This window comes from Polypterus senegalus, chromosome 11 (assembly GCF_016835505.1).
Source record: "Polypterus senegalus isolate Bchr_013 chromosome 11, ASM1683550v1, whole genome shotgun sequence".
In the NCBI taxonomy this organism is placed as follows: domain Eukaryota; kingdom Metazoa; phylum Chordata; class Cladistia; order Polypteriformes; family Polypteridae; genus Polypterus; species Polypterus senegalus.
Window position 1 is genome coordinate 17,587,738 of NC_053164.1, and position 26,483 is coordinate 17,614,220.

The 26,483-nt window shown below is 44.1% G+C and overlaps 1 protein-coding gene across 2 annotated transcripts in view; it reads left to right on the forward strand.

The window, feature by feature from the left end:
- The window catches only part of LOC120538702 (putative transcription factor ovo-like protein 3), a 47,923-nt gene that overhangs the window by 19,156 nt on the left and 2,284 nt on the right, over window positions 1-26,483 (forward strand). Inside the window, exons 1-3 of one of the 2 annotated variants that reach the window (XM_039768103.1) lie at window positions 15,185-15,606; window positions 20,427-20,632; window positions 24,788-24,971. In XM_039768103.1, the coding sequence (XP_039624037.1) occupies window positions 15,507-15,606; window positions 20,427-20,632; window positions 24,788-24,971 (490 nt within the window). In that variant the 5' untranslated portion in view covers window positions 15,185-15,506. Of the gene's footprint in view, window positions 1-15,184; window positions 15,607-20,426; window positions 20,633-24,787; window positions 24,972-26,483 lie in introns of those variants that run through there. The other variant, XM_039768104.1, reaches the window with a different exon arrangement.

The window sequence follows — 26,483 nt, forward strand, 5'->3', positions numbered from 1 at the left end:
AGATAGATAGATAGATAGATAGATAGATAGATAGATAGATAGAGTGCATCCAGAAAGTATTCACAGCGCATCACTTTTTCCACATTTTGTTATGTTACAGTCTTATTCCAAAATGGATTAAATTCATTTTTTTCCTCAGAATTCTACACACAACACCCCATAATGACAACATGAAATAAGTTTACTTGAGGTTTTTGCAAATTTATTAAAAATAAAAAAACTGAGAAATCACATGTACATAAGTATTCACAGCCTTTGCTCAATACTTTGCCGATGCACCTTTGGCAGCAATTCCAGCCTCAAGTCTTTTTGAATATGATGCCACAAGCTTGGCACACCTATCCTTGGCCAGTTTCGCCCATTCCTCTTTGCATGCACCTTTCAAGCTCCATCAGGTTGGACAGGGAGCGTCGGTGCACAGCCATTTTAAGATCTCTCCAGAGATGTTCAATCGGATTGAAGTCTGGGCTCTGGCTGGGCCACTCAAGGACATTCACAGAGTTGTCCTGAAGCCACTCCTTTGATATCTTGGCTGTGTGCTTAGGGTCGCTGTCCTGTTGAAAGATGAACCGTCGCCCCAGTCTGAGGTCAAGAGCGCTCTGGAGCAGGTTTTCATCCAGGATGTCTCTGTACATTGCTGCAGTCATCTTTCCCTTTATCCTGACTAGTCTCCCAGTTCCTGCTGCTGAAAAACATCTCCACAGCATGATGCTGCCATCACCATGCTTCACTGTAGGGATGGTATTGGCCTGGTGATGAGCGATGCCTGGTTTCCTCCAAACGTGACGCCTGGCATTCACACCAAAGAGTTCAATCTTTGTCTCATCACACCAGAGTATTTTGTTTCTCATAGTCTGAGAGTCCTTCAGGTGCCTTTTGGCAAACTCCAGGTGGGCTGCCATGTGCCTTTTACTAAGGAGTGGCTTCCGTCTGGCCACTCTACCATACAGGCCTGATTGGTGGATTGCTGCAGAGATGGTTGTCCTTCTGGAAGGTTCTCCTCTCTCCACTGAGGACCTCTGGAGCTCTGACAGAGTGACCATCAGGTTCTTGGTCACCTCCCTGACTAAGGCCCTTCTCCCCTGATCGCTCAGTTTAGATGGCCGGCCAGCTCTAGGAGGAGTCCTGGTGGTTTTGAACTTCTTCCACTTACGGATGATGGAGGCCACTGTGCTCATTGGGACCTTCAAAGCAGCAGACATTTTTCTGTAACCTTCCCCAGATTTGTGCCTTGAGACAATCCTGTCTTGGAGGTCTACAGACAATTCCTTTGACTTCATGCTTGGTTTGTGCTCTGACATGGACTGTCAACTGTGGGACCTTATATAGACAGGTGTGTGCCTTTCCTAATCATGTCCAATCAACTGAATTTACCACAGGTGGACTCCAATGAAGCTGCAGAAACATCTCAAGGATGATCAGGGGAAACAGGAGGCACCAGAGCTCAATTTGGAGCTTCATGGCAAAGGCTGTGAATACTTACGTACATGTGCTTTATCAATTTTTTTTATTTTTAATAAATTTGCAAAAATCTCAAGTAAACTTTTTTCACGTTGTCATTATGGGGTGTTGTGTGTAGAATTCTGAGGAAAAAATGAATTGAATCCATTTTGGAATAAGGCTGTAACATAACAAAATGTGGAAAAAGTGATGTGCTGTGAATACTTTCCGGATGCACTGTATATAGAGTGTCACACACATGCATATGAGGAACACCTTAAAGACTTGAGTGATTATAAATCTCTGCCTAGACATGAGGTGGCACTGTCCAATAACACCCTGTCTTCTGTCCCCTCTGCAGAAAGGAAGAATGGTCACTAAATACTCCTTGCATCACAAACAGCTGCTGCTTTTTATGTTTTACTGTCACCAGTCGCACAGAAGTGACACGCCAGTTGACTTAAAGAGAGCAGCAGTGACGTCACAATGGACAGTCCTACCCACACCCTCAGTGCACACAGACAGGACCTCAACAGGCTGACCAGAGCTGGACACACAGCACGGTCGCACTTGGACTGAAGAGTTCAGGGGGCAGTGTGGCCCTTATTGAACTGTAACGCACCAGGAGTCCAGCTCTGTCCTCGGCACTGATGTGGAAACAATTCTACGCCATGTGCACTACACACATATCTTCTTATATCATACGCTACCATGGCTGTCTGTTTGTCTGTCCAGGATATTAAATCACCTGCAACTTGCAAACCGTTTAAACTATTGACCTAAAATTTGGTACACATATACTACGTGACATCTACTATCTGCTTTCAGGGTGATGATTAACGTCCAAGGTAATTCCTTTTTTATTTTTATTTTATTTTATTGTAAAATCAACTCTGGGCAGCGGCCAGCAGGGTGGCCGTGCGGCGAATGCGTATGGGCGCTGTTCTCATTCCCTACCACCTTCCACTACCTCTTCATATCTTAAATCATTCTTGAGGCAGATTGATGACTTAAGTGCCAGCTTAAGTGAAAAATTAAGGAACACGTACTAAGTAACTGCAACACAAACACCGACTTAATCAGCTTTAACGCGAAAAGTTGCAGACGAAAGAAGAGAAGAAGCGGGGAGCGAGGGTGGAGGAAAGAAGAGCTGCTCAGGAAGGATCAACCTCTGAGGAAACAAATGATAAATATACAGAGAAAAACTAAGAATGCTCAAGTCAAGTGTATTCACTGCACGTTATCGTTATAGCAGTGCACTGTTACTGGTATATAATATTAAACCAAAAATGTGATTAATTGTGTGCTTTTCTAAAAAACAAACCCTTTACTTTTCTACATTTTTCTTTGACTCGGTTTTATAATTTGGCTGATAAAATCAAAAGAAATCTCAGATCATCACAAGCTGTTTGTGTCTGTTAAACAACACGAGGGCCAAAACAAAGACATGCTGAACACAGAGGGATGGCCGCTGAACCTTGTGTGAGAGGATGTGGTCGTCACGTGAAGGGTCACTGCAACGGTTTGTGCTACCGATAGCTCAGCTCTAGTAGCCGGCTTTGTGATTTGAATAAAGCCTCTGCCATTGCTCTGTTCTGCTTTGCATGTTGATGGTGCTCAGCTTAGGAAATCCTGTGCAGTTACCTCCATTTTAAAAGGGCAGAGTGAACATGGGAGGCCGAGGAGCATCCACTAGTCTGCCTGGCCAGTTATCAGATATACACGGACATGGGGACATTGTGTTTGTATTTCAATTTGTCTATCAAAGATGGATGTGAAAGGCTCTATATCTGTTTATTATATAGTGACTTCTCTATCTATCTATTAGATAGATAGATAGATAGATAGATAGATAGATAGATAGATAGATAGATAGATAGATAGATAGATAGGTAGATTTGAAAGGCACTATAAAATAGATAGATAGATAGATAGATAGATAGATAGATAGATAGATAGATAGATAGATAGATAGATAGATAGATAGATTTGAAAGGCACTATAAAATAGATAGATAGATAGATAGATAGATAGATAGATAGATAGATAGATAGATAGATAGATAGATAGATAGATAGATAGATAAGTCACTATCTATCTATATATCTATTGTGAACACCAGGAGGCACACTAGTTCCCCATACCTGACACAGACAGACGCAGGCACGAATTCACAAGCATAACACTGTGGGAAACTCTTTAATTCATTTCCCATCTTCACAGTACACAAACACAATAAAAAAACAAACCTTTGTCTTGTCTCTCTCTCTCTCTCCCTCCTTTCACCTCCAATCCTAACTCCCTGAATGAAAGAGGTGGTCCCTTTTATGCTGCACCCAGGAGCACTTTAGGTGGCCCATCCACATGCTTCGGTGGTACTCCCAGGTATGGTGGAAGCCTGATGTAGTAGGGCTGTCTCTCATGCAGCACCACTTGGCGGCACCCATGGAATTCAACAGGGCTGAACCAAACCCCAACTGCAAGGTAGTCCTTTGGAAATCCGAATCACCACTGCAATCCGGGGTTGGGGCTGCCATCTAGTTTACTGGGAAAGGAAGTGACCTGTGCATGTCTGCTTCCCTGGTCCTTCCCATTTGGAAGTGTCACAGCCGGGAAAGGGCCATGGCTGTCTATCTATCTATTGATCTATCTATCTGAGTCTTCCCAACTTTTGATTTCAGAGGCATTCTGGTGGGTCCATATGGTTGGACCCAGGAAATCCTATCATAGGTAGAATATTGTCAATCTTCCTTTCTGCAGAGGGGCAGAAGAGAGGGCATTACTGGACAGTGCCACCTCGTGTCTTGGCAGAGAATTACTCGTCTTTAAGCTGTTCCTCATACACATGTGTGTGACACACTATCTATCTATCTATCTATCTATCTATCTATCTATCTATCTATCTATCTATCTATCGTTAACACCGGGAGGCATATCAGTTCCCCATACCTGACACAGACAGACGCAGACACAAGCTCACAAGCATAACACAGTATTTTATTCCACTGTGGGAAACGCTTTAATTCATTTCCCATCTTCACAGTACACAAACACAATAATAAAACAAGCCTATGTCTTCTTCTTGTCTCTCTCTCCCTCTCCCTCCTTCCGCCTCCAATCCTAACTCCCTGAATGAAACGAGGTGGTCCCTTTTATGCTGCACCCGGTAAACCCACTGAACACGGCTGTTAGTGGATTAGGAGGGATCGGGACACCAAGGCTGTCTGAGAGGCATTTAAAAATATTTGTCCAAAATGATTTTAATTTGGTGCAGGCCCAAAACATATGGCCCAGTGAGGCTGGAACTTGATTGCAATGTTCACATCTTGCCCAGAAAACATTTTGGATGATTTTAAATAAGACAGATGCGCTCAACATATATAATTTTAAGTTGAATAATTGAATGCTTTGCGCATATGGAGCTCGAGTGAATTCTGTGCATTGCTGCCTTCCACTCCATTTCTGAGATGTTGAGTGAGAGATCCTTTTCCCACTTTACTTTGGGATATCTGAAAGGGAGGGACTTTAAAATGTTTTATATATTACAGAAATGTTGTCTGAGTCCTCAAGACTAAGCCCAAGGTCTTTGCAGCCACCTCCACAATGGAGGCTTTGAACAAGGTGGTTCATTCATCTCTACATCCTCAGCCTCCACCCTGGGATGTGGGGAAAGCTCTTTCAGAGGTTGGAGTTGAAAGTCTTCTGAATGGGGGCCTCCCCAGACATTTCCAGTCCACCCTCACTACTCGCTTAGGCTTTCCAGGTCTGTCCGGGCACCTCCTCTGCCATCTGACCCAACTCACCTCCCGGTGGTGATCAGTTGGTAACTCTGCCCCTCTCTTCATCCAGAACATATGACTGCAGATCTGATGATATGCTTATGAAATCAATCATAGATCTTTGGCCTGAGGTGCTCTGGTTCCAAGTACATTTATGAGCCACCTTACGTTCGAACGTGGTGTTCATTAAGGACAAACCCATGCATAGCCCAGATGTCCAATAACAAAACACCACTCGGGTTTAGATCATGTCTCCATCATTATCCACGTGGGCTTTGAATTCTCCCAGCAGTAAAGAAGTAAAAAAGTAGGAGTTGTTTTTTTATTACTACAGAGGAAAACTGATCCCGACACTTTTCTGAAATATGATCGTTGGTCACATTCTGTTCAGCAGCTGTTTGATCCACCTGCAATGACACTGATACCAATATTTATACATCCTATTTACTTCTCGGTCACATTTTGTTTATGTTATATGTTTTAATTACAATTACATCCATCCATCCATTATCCAACCCACTATATCCTAACTACAGGGTCACGGGGGTCTGCTGGAGCCAATCCCAGCCAACACAGGGCGCAAGGCAGGAAACAAACCCCCGGGCAGGGCGCCAGCCCACCACAATTACAATTACATACATATATGTATGTATGATCCATAATCCAACAGATCCATAATCTCCCAGGACCTGAAGTGGGCACCAAATATAGACACAATTGTCAAAAAGGCCCAGCAGAGGTTGTACTTCCTGCGTCAGCTCAGGACGTTCAACCTGCCTCAGGCTCTTCTCATCCAATTTTACTCTGCAGTAATCCAGTCCGTTCTCTGCTCTTCCATCATAGTCTGGTTTGGTTCAGCCACAAAACAGGATAGAAACAGACTACAACGGACAGTCAGGACTGCAGAGAAAAAATCATTGGTGCTGATCTGCCCTCCATTCAGGTCCTATACAGATCTCGAGTCAGGAAACGGGCAGAAAACATCATTGCAGATCCATCACACCCTGGTCATAATCTTTTTCAATTACTTCCCTCTGGTAGGCGCTACAGAGCACTGTACGCCAAAACTACCAGACACATGAGCAGTTTCTTTCCACAGGCTATCACTTTTATGAATACTCAAGTTCATCTCACAACATCAGAGATAATACTTGTGCAATAAACCAGTCAATAACTATCATCCATTGTACTGAACTGGTCCCCATGTGTATATAATCTATACACGCATACACATGCACAGAGAGCAAGGTAAAACCGGAGTCCAATTCCTTGTATGTGTATATTGTGGCAGTAGGGGGCAGTAGTGCACCCTTGAACCCTCAGGTACAACTCCAGACACCAGGTAAAAGTCCACGACCTTTTTATTTTTTCCCACAGTGCACCAAGCACCTTCCACACTACTCATAAACTCTTTAAACAAACCACTACTACTAAACTCTCCTCCTCGTCCAGACACTTTGTTCCTCCACCTCCCAGCACAGCTCAGTGTCTGGACTGAGGCGCCGTCCTTTTATAGCCCCTGACCCGGAGGTGTTCCTGTCCCAGCAGTCCACAGTTCCTTATTCCTTCCGGGTCAGGGCAATCAGTCTTTTACTTCACCCCGGGAGCACGCCATTCCTTCCCGTCACGTGACTGTGACGTACTCCCGGGTCATAGGGCACAACAGATCCCACAAGTCCCCCCACAGCGACTCCCGGTGGTCCCCAAGGTATCCAGCAGGGCTGTGTATAAACACTACAGAGTCCATAAGGCCCTGCTGGACCTCGGGGCACGATCCTGCTGTCGGGAGAGCTCCTCCTGTCGGCCTGGGGGTGCGGACCGGCCTGGGAAGCCGGCAGTCTTCTACAATTCCCCCCCCTTAGCGACGACTTCTGGGGCCTTGAGTGCGTTGCCCCTGTCCTCGAGCGAACCTTGGGGGGACGGTGTACCTCCTGTCTCCCCGGGGACAATGGCGCCTCTCGTGGCCCGGTTGCCGGCAATTATAGCACCGACAAGCCCTCCTGGTTGCTTCCCTCTGCGGGACCAAAAACACCTCAGGAACTCCGTCAGTGTCGTCTCCGCCCCTTCACCTGCCAGGGAGGGCATTACGGCCGCTTGGCTGCCCTCAAGCCTTCTCTCTATTATGTCAGGAGACCCACCGTTCCTTTTGGGGATCTCCCGCTTGATCTGGGGCTTGCGCTCAGCCTGAGGCTCTCCATGGAAAGAGGAGAGCCTCTTTACTGTCTGCACACCCGTTTCCTTCCGCTTACTAGGAGCCGGCTTCATTAGCACCGTCTCGCTCCGATGAACAGCACCAGTCAGCTGCACCGGCACGAGCGGCGCTTCCCCCGGCACTCCCATCACCGGCGTTACCCCGCACTTATGACCGGTCGGGTCCTCAAGAGCTGTACTGCTCCGGAAAGCCACGCCACGCGCATGCCCCGGGCTGTTTGCTCCAGTCCCCGACCATTCGGTCATCATGCCCCAGTCTCTTGTCGGGCACACAGTGCTTTGACACGCGCTACTCATTCTCAGCGGTGCCCGATCGCACTGTGTCCCCTTACTCTCTACGACACGGGAGGGACTCACCTGCACTCCCGCATCGATCCTCTCCGGAGCTTCTCGGCGCAGCCGCTGCACGAAATCCCTCAGTGCCTTCAACGGAGCTGCCACCATCGCTCCCAATTCCACCACACGTTCCTTTAGTTCAGCATATTCCTGTAAGAAACGGTTTAGGGGCGCGAGGTATTCCTCGAGCCCCTATAAATCCAAACAGTTAATGTTTACGACCGGAGTTGTTAGCGCTTCCGCCTTTTGCTTACCCTCCGGCCGGGAACCAATGAGCACGTCCCCTCCCGGCACGTGTTTCGCGCAAAGGCTCCTGGGAGTTGGAGTCCTCAGAGGGACGGCTGGCTACTACAAGCCGGCTGAGATCTGCCTTTTTCTTTTCCGCGGCAGACCCGTCAGCCACAACCCGTCCCTCTTTGTCGGTGGCTTTTTGTTTCGGCGGCGCTTCGCCCGCCTTCCCCTCCCTTTCCAGGAGGCTCGGACCCGTTAGGGGATGACCGGCCTCATCGGAGGACTCCGGGTTCCCTCCACCGTCCCGACATCCACCGCGGGTGACCAGGCTGTTGTCGTCGACCGCGGCTGTCTCTAGCCGTCTTGCGTCGCAACTTGCCTTCTGGGAGCCGCGGCCATTTTGCCGAGGCATGAGGCCGTCATCCAAGATGCCGCTGCAATTCTCCCGGCGGACGTCTGCAAAACAGGATAAAAACAAAGTCGAAACGTCGGCCGTTTTACCTCCAGCTGCCTTCGTAGCGGATGGCGGCACCCCCGGACTGTCTAGGGGGTCCGAAGCGCTCGACAGCCGTCCATGTCCCGAGTTCTTCGCTACCCGGGCTCGTTCGGCCCGGATTAGCGCTTTGTCTTCCTCGCTCCCGGTCAGGAGGGTCCAGGACATCTCGGCGTCCGTCATGCCCTGCAGCTAGCTGGGACTGACCTTCTTTTTCCCGGTCTTCTTGCCCATGGTCCTGCAGAACGGGATGGCGCGCACAGTTGCAGCTTTCTCGGTAGCGGGTGGTGTTTGCACCTCCGTGAAAAGATGGGGAATCCCCCGAGGGTTGTCTGCCCACACAAAATTTGTTGTTAATGCAGGTCCTCTGCCAACAGACGGCCAGAGAATCCTGCCGACTACGCCAGTGTGGCAGTAGGGGGCAGTAGTGCACCCTTGAACCCTCAGGTACAACTCCAGACACCAGGTAAAAGTCCACGACCTTTTTATTTTTTCCCACAGTGCACCAAGCACCTTCCACACTACTCATAAACTCTTTAAACAAACCACTACTACTAAACTCTCCTCCTTGCCCAGACACTTTGCTCCTCCACCTCCCAGCACAGCTCAGTGTCTGGACTGAGGCACCGTCCTTTTATAGCCCCTGACCCGGAGGTGTTCCTGTCCCAGCAGTCCACAGTTCCTTATTCCTTCCGGGTCAGGGCAATCAGTCTTTTACTTCACCCCGGGAGCACGCCATTCCTTCCCGTCACGTGACTGTGACGTACTCCCGGGTCATAGGGCACAACAGATCCCACAAGTCCCCACAGCGACTCCGGTGGTCCCCAAGGTATCCAGCAGGGCTGTGTATAAACACTACAGAGTCCATAAGGCCCTGCTGGACCTCGGGGCACGATCCTGCTGTCGGGAGAGCTCCTCCTGTCGGCCTGGGGGTGCGGACCGGCCTGGGAAGCCGGCAGTCTTCCACAATATATACTTGGCCAATAAAGCGGATTCTGATTCTGATGTATATGTATACCTTTTTTCTTTTCATACTGTGTTATAGCGGGTCTGCGGCTTCAAAAGAATGGCCAGATTTTAAATCCAGATAGCCATGTCAGTCTCCATGGGCGCGATTGCACAACCGCGAGGAGTTCATGAAGTAATTGGGGCGAGTCACACCTGCACGTGTGGTGCCATCGTTCTCAATTGCTTCATCAGCTTCCTGCGGTGCGTGATTAAGACGCTGCGTCCACAGGGCTGGCATGGGGGGATTGGGAGGAGAAAAGAAAATAAGATCGCGAAGGAGCTTAAGACGAGTGAAGAGCAGTCTTGGCAGGACAATCTGGCCACCTAGATCGGGAAGTCAGCGGGCCCCATGAAGAAGCGTAGGTAGTGGCACTCTAGGGGCTGGTTCACCCCCACTGAATAATGGTGTGGAGTGGGGTGAGAAGGTCAGATGACCTCCCTAGGGATCCGAGGAACGAGCGTGAAGGAAGAAGGGAGGAGAACCAACCTCGGACAGTCTGGCAGCCAAGACGGGGGTCGGCAGAAAGGAGTTCATGGCTGCCGAGTCTTCGTCGGGAAGATGACGAAGGAGGTGGGCTGAGATTGTGAGGAGTTAGACTGATTTCAAAGGAACTATTTACTGGATTTTAATGTCCACTGTTTCACCCTGGTTTTATGGATTATTTATTTATGTACAGTACTGTTTTTTTTAAGAACACTGCACTGTGGACACTTTTTGGATTTGATTTTGATATTTTAATAAAAGCACCTGGGCACTTTTTCCACCATCCCCTTGCTCCACGTGAGATTTGTCCTCATTTGTCAGCTCAGCTCGGGCATAACTATCGACGGTGTTGGGTTTTACAGACTCCAGTAGGTGAAGAGGGAGTCTGGAGGGGACCCGCATTGTCACACATACCCTTGGTTGATGGCATTAGGGCTTGCTATACTTATCCAGGGCTACTGTTGAACATGATTCCCTGGGTTTACTCTGTCAAGACTGTTTAAGATTTTATTTTATGCCTATGCTTACAGTATTTGGACTATATTGTCAACAGATAGCTCTATTTTGATCCTTATCCTCATTTTTGGTTTTGGGTGTGCTCTGCCTCTAGGTATTTCATCTTACACAATTTCTTGTATTAGGAATTTGTCAGTTTTCGCATACCCCTTGGGGTCAGAGTGCAGGGTCAGCCATTGTACAGTGCAGGGCACCTGGAGCAATTACAGGTTAAGGGTCTTGCTTGCTTGCTTGCTTGCTCAAGGGCCCAGCAGAGTAGGGGATTTGTACCGGCAACCTTTGGGATACCAGCGCAGATCCTTAGCCTCAGAGCCACCACTCCGCCCTTTGAAGTGTGGTCTACCCTCACATGGGGAGGCAAAATGGGGGGAGAAAAAGACAGCAAGCTATTTCTAATCTATCCTTTTGATCCTTAATTATAACTGCCAACATAACATTAGGCTTCATGGCAATAACTCCTGGGATAACTGGAAATGAAGGTCAATGCTGTCTTATTACCATGCTTCTTTTAACTTCACCTTCTCGTAATCGATATTTAACCCCCTTCCTATTGTTCAAATGACTTGAAATTTTGTTCACTTTTGACTCATTTGCGATGACAATATATGAATCAATAATCAGTTTCACTAATTGATCAATTAATCCATGTTAATTAAGAAATTAAAATTTCATATGAAGAATAGTTCAAGATTTCACCAATAGATGGCACTAGTAGCAGATAGAAGGTTGTACCGCTGCCTTGGGAGAACAACTAACCCCCGGGTTGCCACACAATTAGAAAACTGCTAGAGTAAAGCAGTTCAATATTGAAAATCTATCGGGGCAGCGTGACCAACGCTTGTCCTTTTATTTGACCCCTCACCACATGTCCCAGCTCCGCATTAAGCTACAAGCTATATCACAAAACAGAGAAGAGACAAAAAAAACAAAACAAACAAACAAACAAATACATAGCAATCAACACCACCTTCACCGGGTTAGGAGCGAGATATTCATGAGTAGGGGAAACCAGTTTGTCCATATAGGTTAACTGTCTTTACTTTTTATGGCAAAGAGAAAGCCCACCAGAATACGCCGGCCATCGAGCCGATATCAAACAAGTTCAATCCTACCGGTCCAACGGATAGTCAGCGAAACCAAAGAAAAAAGAGTCCGTCTTCAGAGACGCGTCTCCCTTGTGTCGCTGAGTGAACAAAAAAAACTTTTTCCAGCAGGTATTTTTCTTGGCGCTACCTCATCGCTTCCCTTTGCTCCACCACAAGATGTCTCCCTTTCTCCTCTTCTTTTCCGGTTTTTTGAACTTCAGCACCAACCGTCCTGACCGTGTTATGACGTCCCCCTTAAAGGTGTACTTACAGTGTCCACTTCCCTGCAATGTACCCTACAGAGCAGCAAACTGCCAACGGAACAATAGCACATGTGGCACCTGCTACAGGGTATTAAAGGAAGTGTTAAAATATTGATTACAAAATTATACTAAAACAAGCCCAAGACTAAAAAGTTGAAAATAATATATTGTGGCGAGTGGCCGGGTCCCATGCCCGGCCGGGACGCCCCTTCTACTTATTTTCCAGGGGAGCAGCCATGGGCTCTTCAGTACCTCCCCCGGGACGCTTGGTGGCAGCCTCCCTGGTTGACGATGGTGCCTCAGTGTACCGCAGGGCTCCATGGGAGACGGAATTCTCCACAACCCTGTGGGGATCTGGGGTGGCCGTCAGGGTGTGCTGCATGGGTCCCGGAGCCAACCTGGACACCTCTACAGCCCCACCCGGAAGTGCAATTAGCAACAGGTGATCAAGCACCTGGAGCACTTCCGGGTGGGTTATAAAAAGGGCCAGCATCCACCACTCAGGAGCCAGAGTCAGGAGGAAGAGGACGAGGTCGCCTGGGAGGAGTGGTGGTGCCAAGGTGGAGAGTTGTGTGTTATATCAAGTGCTTTTGGGACTGTGTTGTGGCTGGGTGGTTCACGGGGAAGACGTGCCCTCCAGGTGAAGAAAATAAAAGTCTAGTGTGTTTGTACACGTGCCTCTGAGTGAGTCTGTGCCAGGTCGGGTGCCATATAGCGCCTTTATTACAATATACAGTACAGGCCAAAAGTTTGGACACACCTCCTCATTCAATGTGTTTTCTTTATTTTCATGACCATTTACAGCACTCCATCACTCTCCTTCTTGGTCAAATAGCCCTTACACAGCCTGGAGGTGTGTTTGGGGTCATTGTCCTGTTGAAAAATAAATGATCGTCCAACTAACGTGACTTCTGCACAACACAACTGCTGGTCCCAGCCCCATTGATAAAGCAAGAAATTCCACTAAATAACCCTGATAAGGCACACCTGTGAAGTGAAAACCATTTCAGGTGACTACCTGTTGAAGCTCATCGAGAGAATGCCAAGAGTGTGCAAAGCAGTAATCAGAGCAAAGGGTGGCTATTTTGAAGAAACTAGAATATAAAACGTGTTTTCAGTTATTTCACCTTTTTTTTGTTAAGTACATAACTCTACACGTGTTCATTCATAGTTTTGATGCCTTCAGTCATGAAAATAAAGAAAACACATTGAATGAGGAGGTGTGGCCAAACTTTTGGCCTGTACTATATATATATATATATATATATATATATATATATAAATACTTTTTAAAAATCACACTTATATTAAGTTAAAAAGTGTACTAAGTAAAAAATAAGCCTCTCAAACATCACTTGTAAAATAAAAGTGTGGGCGCTTTTCATCAAGCAACATTCAAACAACTCTTCTTAAAATCTTAGCAAAAGCGAAGTATCCTCGTACTCAGAGGAGCCGTTTCTCTCCCAGGTGGTGGTGGGATTGACTGCTGATGTAATCACCACAAAATGGTAAAAAAAAAATACCAGAATCTGATTCCTTTTGTTTTTTTTTTTAAAAAAAGCCCCATTTAGCCATATCAAAATCCCCAAAACTCACCAGAAATTAGTAAACAGTGCCAAAAGTAAACAATTATTTTTGAGTTTCCTGTTATGATTTTCTTCCAGTTTCGGTTTCGAATCATGGACAATTCAAATTTTGTAATCGTTTTTGTCTTTGTGTACTTCTTCTTCTTCTTCTTTCGGCTGCTCCCATTAGGGGTTGCCACAGTGGATTATCTTTGTTGTACGCATATTGATCTGGTAAAATTTTACACCGGATGCCCTTCCTGACATAACCCTCCCCATTTATCCGCGCTTGGGACCGGCGTGAAGAAACACACTGGTTTGTGCATCCCCTGTGGCTGGGTTGTCTTTGTGTACTTAATGATGTTAAAATAAAATTTTAACCATTGCAGATGGCATCTTAGTTTTGACAGGTGCCACCATTTTGGTGTGTTTTGTTGTAGTGTTACCAAGGAGACGACCCGTATCCAAACAGTACGTGGCATCTTTGTTTCAGTGGGGACAAAAAGACGTGTTGTGTCTATCTGAGATTTTGGATAAACTCCAAAAAGAAAAGCCTCATTTTGAAACTCTTGTTAAAGCTTCAGGCAGTGTTTCTCGACCACGATTTTAGATAATATTTTGGCTTCCACAGCAGATTCTCCAACTTCCTGGTTACGAACCCAGGTTTGCTTGCTGGTTAATGTCTCCTAATCGGTTTTGTTTTTTTACTGCTAGTAGCTCATCATGGCAGAAGTGTGTGATGCTGGACAGTACAAGGTGGCTTGATTTTTATTTGTAGATTGTGACCTGTCAGGCTTTGGTACCAGCACCACAGGACTAGCCCTGGGCGAGGTACAAGGCTCAATCACCACCATTAATAACATCTGGGCGACGCACTCCTTGATCACTCTTCTTTTTAGAGGCAATGCTCTCTGGTAAACATGGACTTTGTTGACCATGTGGATGTGATGGCACGTCACCTCAGTTCGGCCCAGTTTTTCCATCTACACCTTCTAGGCATGGGTTCGAGAATTGCCTTCTCTTCTAGGCTGAACTCATCATCCAATTTCACAAATTAGTAATATCTACCCAATCTATTAGGCCACCTGAGCCTTTCTTCTAATCTTATGGATGTCATCCCCCCAACCAGCAACTTGTACTCCGATCATGACAAGTAGATGGTAAGCCCTTCTGACATTAATGACTCCATTTCTAACAATAAGAGCAATGACAGGTGTTAGTCTTCCAGGACAAACCCCTCAGGTTCCCAGTGTATCCCATACATGCAGGGCCTCAATTGGGGGGGTGGGGTCGAATGTGACATTCAATGACTTGGTGCCGTTACTCCCCTCAAATGTGTCATCCTGCGTGGCTTTTGCTTCTCAAATAAAAGGTCTGCAAACTTTTCCCCGTTGAGCCTGAGCCTAACAGGTGCAGGGTGTGTCTAAAACAACAATCCGCGCCGTCAGAGCTGCTAGTTCTGTTATGAATTTGAATCTCACCAACAATGGCAATCATTTCTATAGCAGTAAACAAATGTCCAGGCTTGCTGACTTTGCATAAAGAGGATGTTGTCACGGGGAGCAGTGGACACTCCGATTTGCAAAAATTTTCAATGTATACGGAATGGGGAGGGGGATTCTCTTAATTAACAGTAGAAGGAGCTACTGCCCCATTGGTTGAGGAGGTTGCAATATGCAAATATGTGCAGGGGGTGGAGATGTGGGACATCATGAAATTGGTGCTGAGTGGAAGTGGACTGTTCACTGCAGTCTTTAAATGACCAAAGTGTGAAGCTGTCGGGAGCAACTGTGACAAGGGACACGGTGCGGCTTCCCTTTTGACATAACACAAGCAGAACAGGAGAAACAATTAAGTGAGGGGCAATTTCAAGAAGTACAAGACGGTGGGCAACAACTCATTCGCTACTCCTAATCCGGTGACTTCAATGGAAAACATGGAGAAGTTTTCAGTCCAATTAAATCACAGGCCTTAATGACAAGGACAGGTCCTGCAAGAGGCATCCAGTCAGTGGCTGTCTTGAAGTGGGGCTGAGACAATCAAGGCACTATAAAGCAAGGGAAAGCAGGGAAACAGTGACAAAGTGTGAAAAGAGATGCCACGCTCATTCCTGGTGAAGAAAAAGCACAGCCCTGCCAGCGTCCATCGCTGGAGTGAAGCACTGGACCAACATAGGGGAGACAGATACGTTCCAGGTATGTGAGAATTTGTGACTAGATATGGGGTGTCATTCCTGGAGGAGCAGCGGCACACAGCAGTGCATTCTTTGATAATTCAAAACTGCTTGATAATCAGCTTCAATTCTGAAATGTTCACTATGGCCACTGTGGGACAATGGCCTGTCCATCTATCTGTCATATAGTGCCTTCAAATCTTCTCTATCTCTCTATCATACCGTGTCTTTTATATCAACCTACCTATTATTTAGTGTCTTTCATATATATCTACTCTATTATACATATATATCTATTTTACCTATCTATCTGCTATATAGTGCCTTCTAGGGCTGGGCGATATATCAAAAATTTATCGTTACCGAAATTTATGACTCTCATCGACGTCATTTTGCCCATGTCGGTAAATTCGGTATTTTAAAAAAAAAAGAAAAGGCATGTGCAGGTTGGCGATGTTCATGTCCCTTTAAGACGCTGTGCTACGTTACAGACTTGACGGGGTGGAGTCACATGACTCTACTACCTGTAACAAGACGAGACACGGGTGAACAAATGGAGGACGATTTAAATGTTGAAGCAGCAGCGAAGGTAGAGCTGGTGGAGGAGGAAGAGGAGACGCTTGTTAACAAAAAAAATGCATCATCAATCGTTTGGCAACATTTTGGATTCAACAAGAATGATATTGATCAAAAAATTGTTAAATGTAAACTCTGCAAAAAGACTGTTGCGTCAAGTCAAGGTAACACAACCAACCTCTTCCACCACCTGCAGCACAACCATGTGATTCAATTCGAAGACATAAAAAAAGCTCAAAGCGAGAAGAGATTAGGAGGACCAGCAAAAACGTCTTCCTCCACCAGGCAGCGGTCAATAACCAAGCATTTGCTAGTACTCAACTATATGAGCGAACTTCAAAAAGATGGCAAGAAATCACAAATGCTATAGGCTACCACATAGCAAAAGACATGGCTCCTATTGCTACAGTGGAACGCAACGGGTTCAGACACTTCATGAAAATAATTGACAAGAGATACGAACTCCCATCACGAAAATATTTTTCAAAAACTATCATTCCCAGCATGTACAGCACAGAGAGGAAAAAGGTTGCTGCTGAATTGAGATACGTTAAGCACGCGTTGCAGCCACATCCGATCTCTGGTCCAGCCGCACAATGGAGCCGTATATTAGTCTCACAGTTCATTACATCGACAACAAATGGGAGCTGCGTACCAGAGTGCTCGAGACGGCCTATTTTCCATCTGATCACACGGGGGAGATGGTTGGACAGGGGTTGAGAGCGATGCTGTCTGCATGGGACATCAGTGAAGAGGACCTTGTTGCTATAACAACTGACAATGGCCCAAATATTGTGAAAGCTGTCAAGCTCAATAAATGGACACGGGTGCAATGTTTTGGGCACAGGCTGCACCTGGCAGTCGGTAAGTGTGTACATCTTAATATATTTGGGTGGTGACATCTGGTGTGTTTTAAAGTGACTTTAATTCTGTGTGTCATATTCAAAATTGAAAGTATTAATGTTTGAATAATGTTTATATAGGCATAAAAATACTTAAGACTGCTGAGCAGCAGTGTATCCAGAAAGTTTTTACAGAAGACTTATTGTGAGCCAGTGTTGATCATGTTGTGCTGTGAAATGTAGCAAAATACATGATTTTTAAAATGTTTTATTACTGTGCCAACCCTTTTTAATTTTGTAAATATGGTCTGAGAGGTCTTATTTAATTCTTACTTTATTTTGCTTGCTTTATTTGAGAATTAGACCATGAATTGGGGTGATGTTGGGTGTGAAGATTTGGATAGATATGCTACCTCAAGGCCTTAGCAGAGATAGGCCTTTGTCCATGATGGCATTACATTTGCACAATCATTGTTTACTTTGTGAATAGCCAATGTGAAACATATTTATTATTAAACTATTTTGTTTACAAGGGATACACATTTTTTAGAGAGCATGGTTACATATTGTATCCTACACTTTTTATTTTGTTCAGTTAATAAATCTTAACCACTAAAAGTACTTACTACTATTGTCTTCATTTATTTTCAGTGACATTTTACAGTCCTTTAAAGTGGTAATAATATAATTGCAATGAATAGGTCTAGGGGGAATAATATTATCAAAATAACTGGAGGAACTATGCTGCCTGCCACAGCCCCATCAAATGAAAAAAAAAAAAGTTTGTTTTTTTGGCACTTGGGGTGGTTATCGTCCATTTATCGTTATCGAGGTTAACTGCTCAATTTATCGTGATATTGATTTTAGGCCATATCGCCCATGTTTAGTGCCTTCCATTTTTATTTACCTACCTATCATATAGTGTCTTTCACATGAGTTTCTCAATAACACTGCAATTCATATCTATCTATTTTACAGTGCCTTTCATTTCTATTTACCTATCATATAGTAACTTTCATACAATTTTCTCTATATCTGTAACACTGCCTTTCATATCTATTTTTCAGTGTTTATAGTGCCTTTCATTAATGTCTTAACATTCTAATGCAAAGCAGGTGCACTAACCATTAGGCCACTCTCACACACCCTTACTAAGAAAAGATAGATGTGTTACAACCATCTGTACTGGCACGGCATTTAGCACTGCTGCCTCCCAGCTCTGATGACTTGGGTTCAAATTCTGGAGTGCACAGAGTTGCCATTTTCTCATTGTGTATGTGCTGTTTACCTTCAGGTTGTCTGGTTTCCATCTCAAAGACATGCATGTTAGGTTACTGGTAAGTTAAGGTGAATACATGTACATTGACTGGCACCTACCTATGATTGCTTCCTATCCTGTGCCTGGTACTAAGGAGATCAACACCACATCCTTACAATCCTGAACTAGATAAGCAGCCCCACAAAAATGAATGGATGGATAAATAAAGGTGCGTAAGAAAACCATGCCACACGGATGTAAGGAAAACACGCAAACTACACATCATATGTGAGGGGGCAATCAGGCCCTGGAACTACAAGGCAGCAGCATAAACAATGGGGCCGCATTGCTGCACACTTCCACCTTAACAAAAGGATAAGTGTCTGTGTACCTATATGCCCATGCAGTTATGTCTCTGTCATTCAAACAAATGGCACATCTCTAACATTTGTAATAGTAAAATGCATTGCATTTGTCATTCCAACAGATGGCGCATGACAAACTTTTGTAGTAATATCTGCACTGTGTTGGAGTGACAAGTGCAACGCATTTTATTACTACATGTATTGCAAAAACAAATCCCAATAGATGCTGCACTACAAATGTTAATGCTGACGTCTACAGTGATTACTTAGACAGGAAGCACAGCTAGAACTTAGATGGAAAGAAAAAGGGATGGATGGATGGATGGATGGATGGATGGATAGATAGATAGATAGATAGATAGATAGATAGATAGATAGATAGATAGATAGATAGATAGATAGATAGATAGATACCTTCACTTATCTTTATACTAGCAAAATATCCGCGCTTCGCAGTGGAGAAGTGTGTTAAAGAAGTTATGAAAAAGAAAGGGAAGCATTTTAAAATTAACGTAACATTTGCTTTCTATTCGTTTGCATAAGCACAGTCCTTCACCAGCAATTATTTAATGTTAGCTCAGACCCGGCATTTAAAAGTTTCTCTCGCATGTTCGCTGAGTTTGTGCCAAACACTAGTCTATCTCTGACCATCTCATCTTCGTTTGCATAAGCACAGTCCTTCACCAGAAATTTTAACTCCGTTATAAAGTGATGAAAAGTCTCATTTATACCCTGGGTCCTCTCAGTAAACTTGTATCTCGTGAATATCGAATTCGTCGTAGGCATGACAAACGCCAGCGGCAGCATGTCTATGAACTTGATTTAAAGTTAAGCTTTACACCTTGCTTTCCTATTCGTTTGCATAAGCACAGTCCTTAACCCGCAAGTTTAACTCTGTTACAGCAATTTTAACTCCGTTACAAAGTGATCCAAAGTCTCGTTTATACCTCGTGTCTTCTCATTAAACTTGTATCTCGCGAATATCGTATTCGTCGTATGCATGACAAACGCCAGCGGCAGCGTGTCTATAAACTTGATTTAAACTTACGGTTTACACCATGCTTTGTTTCCGCAGTAGCTGCACTTTTGAATATGCTGGTATGCGTCACTCGCTTCATGTTCTTTTGCTGCCTTCTCAATTGTGTAATGCGTTTTTTGTTCAGCGCTCTTTGGAGCTCTTCCTTGTTCTCTACGTACTGCGTTCACAGTCAGTTCACATGAGCCGCTCTCTTGTGTGATCTTGCAATGTCCACGGCTTAATTTAATGTTAGCTAAGACCTGGCACTTAAAAGTTTCTGTCGCACTTTCGCTGAGTTTGTGCCAAACACTAGTCTATCCCTGACCATCTCATCTTCGTTTGCATAAGCACAGTCCTTCACCCACGAATATTTATCTTATACGGGCAGGCAATCAATTACGTGGGAGGTGTGATGATGCGGGACGCAACTGCAGGCTCTATGGACGTATATATGGACGAAAGTAGGTTCCAGTTATGACCGTTATGCGTAGAATTTCGAAATGAAACCTGCCTAACTTTTGTAAGTAAGCTGTAAGGAACGAGCCTGCCAAATTTCAGCCTTCCACCCACACGGGAAGTTGGAGAATTAGTGATGAGTGAGTCAGTCAGTGAGTGAGGGCTTTGCCTTTTATTAGTATAGATATCTATCTATCTATATCTATCTCTCTCTCTATATATATCTATATATCTATCTATCTATATCTATCTCTCTCTCTCTCTCTATATCTATATATATAGATATATATATATATATATATATATATATATTTATTTTTTTTACAGACTGTGTCATCATGCCGACATCCAACCAGTCACCCTATCACTCAGTGTCTTGTCAGCCTCAATCGGTCAGTGGTCTCCGTCAAAGGGAGAGTCAGCCAGCAGGAGTGTGGAACAGAGATGGTCTCGAGTTGGGTGATCCACAGACATCCAGGGGTGGTCTGCACCCATACTGCACAACCAGCCTCCAACATGTTCCCAGAGCCAAGGTGAGTTGAAACCCAGGATATCAGCTTGTTCTCAGGGGCCTGGTGCTAAGCACATATAACTGATTAGTTGGGTCCACATAGGACCCTCTTCACGTATGTGTAAGAGTGATGCTAAATGCCTGTCACTCTGAAGTCGCTCTACTTGGGAAATTCTGAAGTCTGCTGGAAGAAGGTTTTGTGGTCTGATGAGACCAAATTTTATATTTTGGATAATCAGACTTAACACTAGTATTGAACACAGCTCATTTTTGAAAACACACCGTCTCCACTGTGAAACATCAGGTGGTGAAGATGCTTCTCTGCAGAAGGCCTTGAAAAGCTTGTGAGGGGAAAATGAATGTGAACAATTCACAAAGAACCTCTGGAGGGAAACCTGATGGGGATCTCCAAAAAATCCACGCCTTGGGACAAGATTTGTTTTTCAAAACAAGCCCAAGCGCAAAGCCGAAAGCTACATGAGAATGGCATTGAAAACAACAATGTCAATGTCCTGACTCCTGGAGTGGATGAGTCAAGAGTCCAGATCTCAATCCTATTGAGAATTTGTGGCTGGACTTGATAAGGTCTGTTCACACATGGCTACCATAACATCTGGGAGGAGGAGGAGGAGGAGAAGAAGAAGAAGAAGGACAAGAACAACAACAACAACTGGCAGAGCTGTTAGAGAAAGAGAGACCTGAGCACAGATTGAAGGCAGTCATCTACTAACCACCGACTTGAAGGGAGTGAATACTTACTGTATATAATTAGTCATTTTATATTTGTTATATTTTATATACAGGGAGAGTCAAAATTATGTAAACATTTGAATGGCAGAAACAATTTATTCACAAAACATACTTCATACGTGCAAGATGCTTTGCAGGAATGTCTCAACCTGTTTGCCATCATGTTCAACACATGGACCATATGTGGCACATACATTGTCCACAAAAATTGTATAAAGGTTGTGGAACATGGCCCAGACACAGACAGGCAGACATCGTTAAATCACCCAACACACGTTTATTTACAATATATACAAAATAAAGTGCCACACACAACCCCCCCAAAGTCCAGGCCTCACAATGCCTCTCTTTTCTTCAGGCCCGCCTCCACTCCTCTCCTCTAAGACTTCGTCTACTCCACTCCCGACTCCAGCCATCGAATGGAGGGAGGCGGCCCCTTTTATACACACCCGGATGTGCTCCAGTTGCCTCCCGATTAGCTTCTGCTGGCACTCCCAAGAGAGGCGGAAGCCGGAAGCACTGCGGGTGTCCCTGGTCTTCTTCACCCCAGCACTTCCAGGTGTGGCGGAAGTGCGGAGAGCCAGGGCTCCTCAGGCATTGGGGCACCCCTTGGCGGTGACCACGGGCCCCTGTAGGGTTGAGCTTCTAAGCTCTGTTCCCGTGGTCCCCCCCTCATGATCTGGAGGAGGCATAAACCCTCCTCTGGTCCTTCCGGGCATCCCGGCTGGGTGCCACCCCAGCCACTTGCCAAAAAGTATATACATAACCACTAGTGTTAACGTAATTTTGTCTCATCCTGTATATATATATATATATATATATATATTTTTTTTTTTTATTTAGACCAATTTGCAGAGATCTTTTTTTCACTTTGACATTAAAGAGCCATTTTCAGCTCATTAATGTCACATTAAATCCCCTGCGATTCAATATTGTATACTAACTAAATGTAAAAACTTCCAAAGGGTGAAAACATTTGATAGGTGCTTTATATCTATGAACACACGCACACCTTTTTATTAAGTCCAAGTAACTTATACCACATGGATTGGCAACCTATGGCATGATTTTCAGTGGCACTCTATTTGAATTGAAATATAGTCCATCCATTATGCAGCCCGCTATATCCTAACAACAGGGTCACGGAGGTCTGTAGGAGCCAATCCCAGCCAACACAGGGCACAAGGCAGAAAACAAACCCCGGGCACGGCGCCAGCCCACTGAGGGGCAGCCAGTGAAACATATGAATTTGAAAATAATCAGATGTTTTATATTAGTGTGACCATCACAATAAAAAAGAAATACATTAAAAAATACAAACTAAAGTGCACATAGTTTTTAAACAAAAAAAGTGCATTTAACTTAACCAAAAATGACCACTGGTGTGTCTTAAAGTCCAAAAGTTTAAATAAAGCTTCAATACAAATAAAATAAAACAATAATGTACAGTTTATAAAAAAGATTCTGTTCATATATTCCTGATTGCAGTGCAGGAACGTGAGCATTTCGACGTGCTCGGGTGTAAGGCTGGCTCTCTTCTTTAAGACAATGTTCCCGGCTGCTGAGAAGAAACGCTCAGAGGGAGCAGATGTAGCAGGAATACACAAGAATGATTTTGCAGACAGAGAAAAAGATGTTTTAATCATCACACTCTGAAGGAAAAGTGTTGTAGTTTATCACATCATGTACTATATTATGCAAAAATTAAAAATTGACTAAAATATGTCACAAGATAATTACCGATATACTCCAAAACACAAGTTTCCCAACGTTAGCTAGAGATGGTTTACTATTCATACGAACTCAAATATTATACGAAAAAAGAAGAGACAAAAACTAGGACGGCTCAGCTACTCCTATTCACTCGTTTACTATAGTATAGCTCCAAACACGTTAGCAAACATAACTGAATTCATATTCACTTAACCCAGCGTTTCTCAACTTTTAAGTATTTGTGACCTGAGTTTTTATAACAGTTTTAATCGCGCCCCAATTAACATTTTTTTGAAATGTAGATGCATATTTTATTTTACCTACTTAACTTGTATCGACATTTATCTACCTCTATATTTTTCTAGTATCAGAATGTAGTTTAAGTTAATTTGTGTTGGTTTCAAAAGATGTTTTCTTTTTTTCACATCTTCGCGCCCACCCTACAGGTTGAGAACCACTGACTTAACCCTTAAACCGCCGCAACCGGTTAGAGTCAGTTGCCAGTGCAACTTGGAAGCACGCCAAAGCCGAGTATATGCGAGGACATACATTCGGCGACGTACATTCATTGAACTCCGCAACAGGCTAAAGTTGCTTCTCAGTGCAATTTGCCAGCATGCAGGGGGTGAGAATATTCGGCGACATACATTGGGATTCAGCCGCTGCACTAGACGAGCCTGCAATCATCAGCGTTTACCTCTGTGTGTTTGCGTGCAGCCAGTTCAACCGCAGTTGGCTCAGTGATTAAATGAATTTCATAAATGGTTTCAGTTGCATCTTGAACATATAATAATAGATTGTTGCAGTCATAATTTTATAGTTTTTACAGTTCATTTGCAGTGTGTAAAATGATCAGTGTTGCAGTAACTGTGACGCTCTTTGCATGAAAAAAAAATAATATGTGCTCCATTAAAATTTCACATTTTCTTTGTGAATTGTGATGTGGCATCCAGGGGTGCATTAACCCAAGAATGTGTAGGTTTAAGGGGTAACTATCATTGTCGAAACCTTGATATACACATTTTATAGTACAAACATTAACGTTAACACGCGACACTAACTTTACTTGCTAAAACTTACCTCTCAAGAGACGGTGGCGGCATCACAGCTCCAGGATGCTTGCGTTTCAGATGCTCATGCATCACGGTGGTGCTGCTGTGAAAAGAAAGCTCCGCTTTGCATAATCTGCATTCAACTTTTTTTTCTTTTTCGGTGAAGTGCTCCCACACTTCAGAAAGTTTCTGTCCCATTTTTTTTCCCCCATCTCCTTCCACCTCCTCTATCCAACTCGCCATTGCAACCACATTTATTTCCCTCTACATTCTTTTTCTCCTCAGACATTCTTCTTCGTTGATAGGACTGTGTGCCATCTTGACAAACAATAACAAATGATACTGCCCCCAGACGTTCATGTAGTGAATTGCAGTTACAAAAACCAATGTGTTTTTTTTGTTTCTGCAGCGTCTATAGAAGGTTCTGTTTAGGACGCGTTGACAATAAAAAAAAACAGCATACGTCAACTAATCGTTGCAGGCTTAACCAGTAGTTGCAGTGATTTGTTGCTAAAGAAAAAAGTGTCAGGAATGAAATCCTGCAGGCACCGTGCCCTGCTAGGGTCGGAATTGGACACCCATGGTAGGCCTTGCTCTCAATGCTCTACTACACTGTCTTCCCTCTCAATTATCTTATTCTTTGTTTTTTGTGTCTTTATTAGGGTCGGGCAGCCCATTCCCAAGGGGATTTCCTGTGCCTGGTCTGCAACAAAGTGTTTCCACTTCAGCGCATGCTGACCCGTCACTTGAAGTGCCACAGCGCAGTCAAGAAGCATGTGTGTCGCTACTGTGCCAAGGGTTTTAATGACACCTTTGACCTCAAAAGGCATATGCGCACTCACACAGGTAGGCACTGATGAGGGATCAGTTTCCAAACTCTATCTTGATTACCATTTTGTAACAGCATGTACAAAAGTCACACATGAAAAATGATTTTTTAATTTTTTTTTTTTTTTTTTTTTAAATACGACAAATCAACTAAAGAGGCCTCTCAGCTCCAGACAACGCAATTCAATGACCAGGGTGGATCTCTCTGGACATTCCAATACCCCCAAAATATCAAAAAGGTGCCTATTTAGTAAGTGGCATCTCTGAACTGACCCAACGTGAGTGAGGATAGAGAAGTATATGCCCTGCCACAGAGTGGCATCAGATAATGCAGAGGTCCTCACGTTCAGTTCTGGGGTCCACCCCACTGTAGGCCTTTGTTTAAACCAGTTTAACAATCAGTGAATATTTTTATCTCAAATAGTATAGTTAGCCAATCTTATTTCTTCTTCTTACTTTGCATTCAGAAAGTACAATAATGTGAGATAAACATTTTTATGACAATTAGAAATATTAGTATTATTGTCATAGCTTTAAATGCTGAACTTTTATTTAATTTTTCTATTTTCTCCCTGTATTTTTTTCTCAGGATTTTACTCTCTTTAGCTCCTCACATATTTTTGACAATAATCAGTCACAGATTTCTCTTGCATAATCTTAGCAAGTTTGGGTCAGCTGTGGCACAGTCTTCTGGCCCCAGTTGTGTAGCCCGATATCCCCAGTGGTCCAACCACTCTGTGACTCACCCCAATAAAATCAAACAAATAATTTTGAAACTGTCCTAGTCATAGTAGTGGGCCTGTGCAAGAGAGAGAGAGTTGAGAACTAATGAGCACTCATCTAGAAGAGCAATGAGTATAATGCAAAAACAAGTAATAAGGAACGGGGGTGTTTTGCACCTCAGAAACAGACAAGAGGCTCATCTGACTGATGTCTCATGTTTGTTGTACCACAAAAAAAAAAGAAAAATAAAGCACCAAGATTGGGGATGAACAAGCAGTACCTAGAGAGCATCTGTACAGCACTAGCACAGTCAGGAACCTGGAAATGTGAAACTGTGTTGGACACTCAAAAATAGCCGATTTTCATCCCCCATGATTCCTAGTCGTGCAATCTGACATCCTCGGGCAATGAGATCAGTAACTGTAGTTGTCAAGTATTGACATCCCTTCGACTAGAAGTCTTGTAAAGTGACACTGGCTTCAATTGTATCCTAACAATGACAATTCGCACTGAGCCAACTAGACAGTGGGGCAAATAGCACTGAATGCTGAAAAGCCACAGCTCCCTCAGTGTCCTAGCCAGTAACAGTCTCATTAGTAGATAATGGGTTAAATCACCCAAACATCTAGAAAAGGAAAGTGAAAGTCATGATGACAATTTTAAAAACCAAGATTAAAATACACTAAATTATCCCTCCTGGTAACATGCATAAGTGTTTAAAAAATTCTGCAAAAAAGTAGTACACTCATCTTTGTACATAGAAACTGAGAAATAATACCTTGTTTAGTTAGGGCAGGAGCCAAATTA